The 9,277-nt window shown below is 39.1% G+C and overlaps 1 protein-coding gene across 2 annotated transcripts in view; it reads right to left on the reverse strand.

Annotated features, from left to right (window-relative positions):
* Positions 1-4,504, reverse strand: part of LOC107103742 (sperm acrosome membrane-associated protein 6-like) — a 7,731-nt gene extending 3,227 nt beyond the window's left edge. For both annotated transcript variants that reach the window (XM_015403554.1, XM_015403555.1), the window contains exons 1-6: positions 3,721-4,504; positions 3,566-3,652; positions 3,363-3,434; positions 3,146-3,169; positions 957-1,034; positions 370-473 (exon numbers count right to left, since the gene is read on the reverse strand). In XM_015403554.1, the coding sequence (XP_015259040.1) occupies positions 370-473; positions 957-1,034; positions 3,146-3,169; positions 3,363-3,434; positions 3,566-3,652; positions 3,721-3,934 (579 nt within the window). In that variant the 5' untranslated portion in view covers positions 3,935-4,504. The remainder of the gene's footprint in view (positions 1-369; positions 474-956; positions 1,035-3,145; positions 3,170-3,362; positions 3,435-3,565; positions 3,653-3,720) is intronic.
* Positions 4,505-9,277: the final 4,773 nt, after the last annotated feature.

Here is a 9,277-nt window from a genome sequence, read left to right on the forward strand (position 1 = left end):
AGCTCACCATTGTGTTTTGTAAATAAGTCACATTAAACTTGTTGTAATCCTTTGTAGTAATATGGCATTTATTTCTTCTGATTTCACATTTTGAATAGTTTTTTTCCCCCCCTTCTGGTGGATTTTGTAACTTTTAAGTTTGCTTCACATTTTAAGAGGTAAATCCTATCCAAAAAAGTTCTAACACATTAATATATGTTTTAGGGTATTTTGTTGCTGTCTCTTGGAATCCTTAGTATACTATTTTGGACAAAAACCTGATAGTATGAATTATTTATGACTATAGTACATGATCCCAAAAAAGATGTTTAGCTAATCTTTCCAAAGCACATCTATTGAACTTCACAGCCTGTTATATTTTTAACATACCTCTTCTGCAAACCTCCAGATCACCTCAATATCACTTGGTAGGTCAAATGCCACATCACACCACATTTGGGCCTTGTGGTTCTCCATTACTTCAATTTCTTCAACTGAAATAAACATACAGCCGCCCACATGCACACAGACAGACGCACGCACACAGATAAGATTCAGAGAAGGCAGCGCTTGCAGTCTGAGCCTTCCTTAATGATAATACTTAAGCCTAGTCTCTGAGGAGTGCAGCAAAAGTGATGATATGCTAAACATCGGCTGAGCTGTACAGGGGTGATATGAACACCACGGTGTGTGGGAGTCAGCTGTCACCCCATATAAAGAAGTCATCGACTTAAAGCGAACCTTGAGGGCTCTGCGCAAAAAGATATAATGTATGGAAATAAAACCTTTCCACCGTCTCATTTTCAAATCCTGACTTTTTTTTTTTTTTTTTGCTGAGAGCATTTGAAGGATCAAACACGGAGCATTTCGGGGATCAGGACTTATGAGGGGAATATAAGGCCTGTCAAGTGTGGATTAGCACATCTTCTTTAGCTGTGATGTAACAAAATCGGTCGCCTATAAAATGATGTGCGCACCTGGACAGTCGAGTGGGAATTCACAGGAGTCGTACTGGCAGGTGATGCAGTTGTACACAGCACCTGCACTCTGGAAACCTAATGGGAGCATAAAACCAGCGTTAAAGGTATGGTTCTAGATTTCTAAAGTGAGGTTTCATTAAAAAGGTATTAAGGCTGAAGAGATAAATCTCTTGACGTCTTTATTTAGGATAAATCCAGCTAGTCTAAAGCTCACAGTTAGCGTGAAACAATTTAATCATATCTAGAAAACATCAAATATATATATATATATTTTTGTAAATATTTATGAACCTCTTGATCACTATCAGATTTGCATTGGACAGTTATTTAAACTAAAGAATATAAAATGTGTGAAAAAGAAAATAAAATGGTGTGTGTAGAGGTGGAGCAAAGAAATGTTCACAGGGTGACCAGGAAAGGAACAATGTGTGCTGAAGAATGCAATGGGTCAACATATACTAAACACACAGTACTCACAGGAAAATGAGCAAGCATAATGTCTGTATTTTCAAAATAAATCACTGAATAAATCACTGAAGACAGGTTAGATTTTAATGTTTTTTTTTCTCTTATGATATAGAAGACTCCTACGTAACTTGAAGACATTACTTTTATCCATGTCTGATAATACAATAACAATTTTCTATAATAAAAAAAGCATAAATTCTGTGATTGTCATCTATGTCATCATCAATATGTTAGTATGTTGATGTGAATAATAAATCACTATATTTTTTTTCTGGGATTATGGTTATTATACTAACAATTAGGAGTATCACTGCCGCCATCCTCTGTGTCAGAGGGGAACTGTTTGGATCAAAGGTGGTGAATTATGTCTATGCAGGAACAACTAATAATCTGCTGATTGGCTGAGGAGACCAACACCTAGCTCTGCCAACACCTGCTTAAAAAAGCAGCTGATCCCGAATACTATCTTTTGTGTCCTACTTCCTGCTCCTAGTGTAGCTGCTATCCCTTTACCTTTCCTTGGTTCAACAGTAAGAACAATCTCCAGGGTAGGAAAGGAACTCTGGACTTATGTGCTAAATCTGAATGACACACGCATAGATCATGATTGTCAAATTGGGAATAGAGGGTTCCAGAGAAGAAATACAAAAAATAAAAGATACCCCAAAGTAAAACTGACACCTGAAGCTCTACCTTTGCATTGGGTTAGAAAGAGTTCACGTGAATAAATAATTTAATCTTGTTAAACTTCAAGAGGTGGTCTGTGCCTAGACAACCTGTCATGCAAAGGATTGTGGGCAGTCGTCCGTGGTGGAAGATTCTACTTTAAGTCTCTGTAGGCTGGCAGCTGTGCCATTCTTTCCATTTTCAGATAATGCATTGAACAGCATGTAGTAGAGCTGGAACATATGGTCTTAATCTTATCACAATATTTAGTGGCAATATTCTGATAACGATAAGCTTGATGATAAAAACACTCTTAATCGGTTCTTTGAAGTCGTTCTTTGGTTACTGCTTATCTGTAGCTATAGATGCATGCCAAAGCCAACATTGGAAAAAATTGAAACATTTTAATCAATTTTTTCAGGCAACCAGCTACATAAAGAAGTGTCATTTATTTTACCTCACCCCTCAGTAACGGCCTTTAACCATATTCTTTGACTTTGCCAATCCCCAGATAGAAGAAAATTAAAGAGGAAAAACATGACAAAATCTAATTCACAATTCACCCTTTCCTATCATCACTAATTCTGATTTATGATTTAGACCATAAATCTAAATTATAATCATGGCTAGAAATGTATTACAACACCGTTTAACGATGCGATAAACGCCCATCCCTAGTATGCAGGGAGTATTAGATGGGATCTATTTTACAGCCCAACTTTGCTCTAAACGTCTCCAAAATGTTATCCTTGACCTTGTCTGGTGAGCTCATGGTTCATCATGAGCTCACCAGAAAGGTTATATTCTGTTTGTTTGTTTAAAAACAGCACATTATCTCTATTTTTTTAATGTAATTATCTTCTACTTTGTTCTATTTTGTTGTAAAACTACTAACAAATCATGAAGTTTACGGCTGTCATGCAACAGAAGGTGAAAATGCCCGAGGTATATAAATGATTTTAAAAGGCACAGCATGCCTCTAAAGTAGGGGAAGGATTTTATTTACCAGGTTGAGTTCATTAAAGAGACAAAAGAATGAGGGATGCACTCACCACACGGAGGAAAGCAGCCAGAAACTGTGGAAAGAACGAAACATTTTACAATTTGACTTAATGCATGTGCAGCACTGCTTTCAACATTATTTAAAGGCTGTAATTACGTAAGTAGATTATCACAGAGAGATTAAAGAGATCAGAGAGGGAGTGGTGATGATCTGGTGTGAATTTCAGATGAAAAGATGAAGGAAACGTGTAAGAGACCATGTCTCACCTCTAGGCAGTTTGGAGGCAGCTGCAATGAAATTGTCTGCTGCTGTCTGCAACCTCCTCTCGTACACAGTGTCTGATAGATGGAGGAGGATATTTGGCTCAAAACATCTAGGTGAATTGGATGCTTTAGGGCATAATTTCTGAAATGTGCCATTTCTGGACCTCAACTCATTTACTGTCTGCTGGAGCAGGTGTTTTATTTACCCATATTCAGGTTTTGGTCAAACTCCTCCACTACGGGCAAAATCTCTGCCTCTAGGATCTCCTTCAGCTTGATGTCGAAGCCTTCACCTGGACAGGGACACACATCACAGCATCGCTTTGGTGGAAATTAATGATATAGAGAGTATGTCCCATACCCACTCTCCCAGCCTCTATCACTGTCTGGTTGGTGTTAAATATGCGGTCCAGCTTCCTGAAGCATTCGTCCATGTTTCTGACGTTGGTGTTTGTCAGAACGTGACCCCAGCAAAGCCGAAGACTGTCCTCGACGTCGATGAAGCAGTCATAGCAGCTCAAAGAGGGGCAAATCAGCAAACAAACACTTGCCAGCCACACAATAGTCCTGCACATTTTCAATAGGAGCTCAAAATGTAACTAAATGTTTGTTTTTATTCAAACCTGGGTTCCATGGTGACAAAACAGAACAGCATTCTAATTTTTCTAGTTGCAGACATTTGCAGACAGAACCTTCTGTTCTTCTCTCCATTCTATTGTCTCTAGTCCCCATTTCCTGCTGCCTCAATGCACCAGTTTTACTGCAGAGCACAGAGATGGCGTGAGCTGAGGAGGGAGGTGGCGCAGATGAGGAGGAGAGGGGCAGATAAAAAGGGAGTTGAACGCTCACGTACGTGTCAAGAAAAAGTGAGAAGGGTATCAGCGAGAAAAATCAGAGAAAATATTTGAATTTTAATTTATGTCCAGATTTCTGGAAAGTGACAGATGAACAGTCAGGCCCAGCTGGAGGAGAAAGAAGAACAAAAGATAAAGAAAATTAATGGGAGAGATGAAAATAACATATTCTTCATGTTAAAGTTCAGACGGTGTTAAAGAGAGAAGAAAGTGATGAAACAAACAGCATAGTGGGGGTGGTAGTCAGATCAGACGAGTGACAGACAGAAATAAACGAAGAGGGAGTAGGACTACAAATCAACTCCACTACCTCATCGCTGCCTGTATCCCCCACTTGCGTCCTTATCCCTCCACACCCCCCATCCTTTTCCCCGATACCTCGCTCCTAGTGCATCTCCATGGTAACCAGACAGGGTGCCTAATACATGAACTTAATATATTTCCAGTGGCGGGGTGAGCTGGGTACTAATGCATTCATCTGTCTCAGCACAGACAGGCCAATCAATAACAAGCAAGAGTGTTCTCCAGGACTGCCAAAGTCTGATTGTTAGTCAGATGGCTGAACACGGAAACCCCCAAATAAACTGGAGTGTATTTGTGTGAGTTTATCTGACATTTAGCTAATTCCTCTCATTCAATCGATACAAAAGTTGATTGTTTTCTAATTTTCCTAATTTTAACGAATTTATTGGATAAGAAAATGTTTTTCTTTGATGGAAGCAGTACTGCTCCTCCCATAGCAGAGTCAAGACAGCAAATATACATCCTCTGGATGTGTAAAGTTGTGGGTTTTCTATATGTCTACACCAGTTATGTCAAACTTTAATCTTCCTGGGTTGATGTTCTGCAACTTTCAGTGTTATCCTTGCCCTACACATTTGAATCAATTGGCTGCACTGTCTCATTAGCATGCAGTCTGGTTCTACAGAGCTCTGCTAATGAGCTATATGTCAGTAGGATGTGTTGAAGGACACCTCCATAAGTTACAGTACACCAACCCCTGAGGACTAGAGTTTAAGACCACTGTTCCAGTGTAAGGAAAACTATGAAATAAAAAGATATTTTCTGAAGAAAAGATTTAAAAGGTCCAAATTTGACAAAAAACACACATCGAGCTTTGCCAGGAGAACACAGCTACAATGAAATATAGTGGTGGCAGAATATGGCAGAATCTGACTTGAGTTTCTTCTATTCAAACTTTCTTAAATCATGAGTTCTGACCCCAACCCTTTGGATTAAAAATAGGATAGTCAATAGAAAAAATATATTAGTGACAGTAAAAAATCCCTTTGATAGAGTTCAACTGTAAAGGTCTTTAGCTCGGATAAAAGTGGAGAACTTTAAAGCTAGATTGTGGAGAAATATTGGAGAAGTGGAACACTGCTCTGCTCCCAAAGAAGGCTAAAAGTAGAAATGAAATCAAAACGTGCTTCAACAAAATGTTATTTTACATCAGAATATTTATCAAAGTTTTTTAACTTAATATATACTTACTATTTTATCGTGATTTTTGTACACTTTGGAGATCTATTGTAGATTAAATTTGATGATGCATTTAGACTACAGAAGTGGGCAGTGATCCATTTCATATCATTTACATGTTGACAATTTTAAAGCTCTTTTTTAAAGGGAGATGTTTAAATAATTCATAGGCACACATGTACGCAAAAAAAACAACAACTTTATTTGAGATTTATTGGCATAGAAAAAAATGTAACAATTCTTAAGACTGAAGAAAACTTGAGCTTCATCTCCAAAGTTGAAATATATGGACGGGGTCACAACCCTCGGCTGTCTTCCCATTGGCCCCCAATCAGAGGCAATAACACAAAGGCAGCCAATAGGTTGGCCCCCTGTGAGCGTCTGAGGCTGCAGAAAATGTAGTCTTCCTCATCTTGCACAGTCGAAAGACTCTTGATAGTAGCATGATAAACTTCGAAACAATCTGCTGATTGGACCCGCGGTGATACTGCACTGTTTGATCCTTCCTTTTGGCTAAAACAGATGACTTTTCATGGAGGAGAGGAAATATGATTTAAGTGTTAAATATTTCTACATTTTGCAAAACGCTGAAACTGAATGCAGCCCTGTTCCCGAGGACCTCACCTGTGACCTGCTTTAACCTCACAGGTTAAGGGTCTCAGGGACAGAGGGGCATACTGTAAAATGAATTTAAAAAAAAAACCCCAAGAGGTTTTAAAATACAGCTGCTTAGTGTGGGGGAAAAAAAGAAAAAACAGAGACAAAATCAAAGATCTTAATGGAAATACCCGCAGAGCCGCAGCACTGAGACAAAGACATGACCTCATCTGACATTTGGATTCTGCTGCGGCACCGGCCTGGTCTCCTGCTTCGCTGCGGATCAGAAATTAACCCGAAATGGTCCAATTAAAGCTGCTGCATGAACACCAACATTAACCCTTCCACACTAATCATTTGTTTTGCATTGCAGCAAATCAGACGTGAACACCATTTTTCAAAGCAGGGTGACAATCTCTTTAATGAATCAATTAAATTCACAACAAAGGCATTAATCGAATAGAAACATTATCTTTAAAATGTTGGTAAATATAATGAACATCTGGAGCATGATTTATTAAGCTAATTCACAGTTTAATAGGTTTTCTTAGTCCAGGAAGTTGCTTAAATGTAAAAGACATCAAATAAAGAACAGGCAAAGATACAATCTGATATAATCAATCACAACTAAAAAGTACATTTTTCAAAGATGCAAAACTAGCCTCATTTTAAACTTTAATGAACCTTTACACTTGTCACCTACTATATAATATCTGCGGAAACATGTCAAGTGTTTTTATAAAGATATACATTGAAAATATATTTGTTTTAATAAAAGCTATAGAAGGGCACTGCATGTTGCATTTTTCATGATGCTTCAAATTGCAGCTGCTAAACCATTAACTGAATTAAAAAGTTTGGGACTTTTTATTTGGAAAACAAATAACAAAAAAGGGAATATCTCAGTGATTTCTTATGGTGTAGTAAAACCATTGCATTAGTTTCCATTGATGAAAGAAATAACGGATGGCGTAGAAACATTTGAAGATGATGCCACCCACTGGCAGACAGACGGAAGCACATGGACAGACTGCTGAAGACTGCATATGTTCAAAGGCGTTGGGGGGTGGGGGGGTTATGAGCGAAACCATTACTTTACATGCTAAATCCATCAAGTAACCATGTTTTATTTTATTTTATTTTATTTATTTTTCACTTTACACAACACATGAGGAGAAGTTAACTGTAACAGTTTATATATTCTACATCATATTCTACATCAAATCAAACTACTGAACATGACTTCCATGCTTTATGAAACAGCTGTAGTTCATAAGCTTGCAGGCCAAGATTTGGGAATGCATAGGTGGGATTTTGAAGGGCTTCCTTTGTTAATGTTGCATGTGTGCAGCACAGCAGCTGCATGGAGCACACCACAGGGGATACAAGGCATTTGTCACAACTGCCCTGATGGTGCATTTACTTTCTTTTTAAAATATTTACAATAAATTTTATGAAACAATAAAAAATAAAAAAATTGAAAGTGCAAAGATCAACTTGCAGATACTCAAAGTTTCTGCAATGATGAATGAACAGAATACACATCGAACCGTAACATCTGCCAATACTGAAACATCAAATCTATTCTATTATATTACGCAGTCATTTCTTTTGGAAGAAAAGGTGCAAAGTTAGCTTTAAACAGACCAAATGCAGCTTGGACACTATAATTACTGACAACAAGTGAATTGCAAACAATTGCTACATGCATAGACTTACAGAATTTAGTAATTTCATGCATATTTAATCAAATTACTTGTTAGATTACTGTCAGTGGCTTTACATGCATTAGCAGTGAGAAAAAAAGTTGCAGATAAAAAAAGTTCCAATTATCTGCATTATCTTCCTTAATGAGAAAGCAAATAAAACAAGTATTCACCTCAGAGTCAGCCTCTTCCTTTCCTTTCTCTCACAGCCAGAGTGATTCTGTTTCTCCTCTCAGCTCCCTCCCCTTCTCGTCTCTCTCTCTCTCTCTTTCTCTCTCCGCTTGATGGTCTCTGTCGGGGCCAGACAGGGAGCCCAGCAGCAGGTAGGTTGCAGACAATAGTATTGATTCCATTATTCTGCTCTCTACCTACCTGACAATGTCTTCGTGGCGCTTCACCTTTTGTGTCTGCAGGGCTGTTGTCACCAAACGTGCTTTCCTGCAAATGGGAGAAAAATTAAAAGAAGGAAAGAGGATGGGCTGGGGGGGGCTCACTCAGTTGTGTGCTCATGAAAGCACACATGTGCCTTCAAATCTCTCTCTCTTTTTCACTCTCTAGTCACCATCCTCTCATTTCCCCTCTTTTTTTCCTCCCTCGTGTCTCTGCAACCCAAGTACCCCCACCGCCCCCCGCCCAAGAAGGCACACACAGAGACAGATACGCTCCAGTCTGTGAGCTGTGTTTGTAAAAGTGCGGGAGATGGAAAGAGAGAGTGCAGCGAGTGCATGTGTGTGCGCTTGCAAGTGTGCAAGTAGGAAAGAGGGGAGATGTGTGTGTAAAGAGGGGGGAGGAGGGGAGGATGGGGGGGATGAGAGGAGCAGCTACAGCACAGAGTGAGGATGGAGGGGGAGGGTCAGAATCTCTAATAGGATGTGAATTGAGAGAAAATATGAAGCCTGGGAGTCTCATGAACCTGAGAGGCTGACATTACTGCCTCCTTTCCATGTGTACACCAATCACACCGTCAACAAATTGATTATGGGATTTATGGTGCAGCTCCAGCGCCGCCGCAAATTGCAGCTGGAGTGACATCAAACACATTAAATAAACCCATCACTGGAAGCTTTGCCAATTAGAAAATGTGTCTTAATCACGCCGCTTGTCATCAGGGGCGAGACAAAATACAATAAATTCTGCTCAGAAGCCTGTGACTTTTTAACCAACCCTGTAACTTTACAGCCTTTCTTTGTGTTGCACACACCTACAAAGGAGTTGCAACACTTTTTTTTTGTTTGCATTTTTAATGTTTCAATACTTGCTGCTCGATCTGCGCCCATGT

Source organism: Cyprinodon variegatus, unplaced genomic scaffold, assembly GCF_000732505.1.
Source record: "Cyprinodon variegatus isolate N-32 unplaced genomic scaffold, C_variegatus-1.0 Scaffold1519, whole genome shotgun sequence".
Lineage (NCBI taxonomy): Eukaryota > Metazoa > Chordata > Actinopteri > Cyprinodontiformes > Cyprinodontidae > Cyprinodon > Cyprinodon variegatus.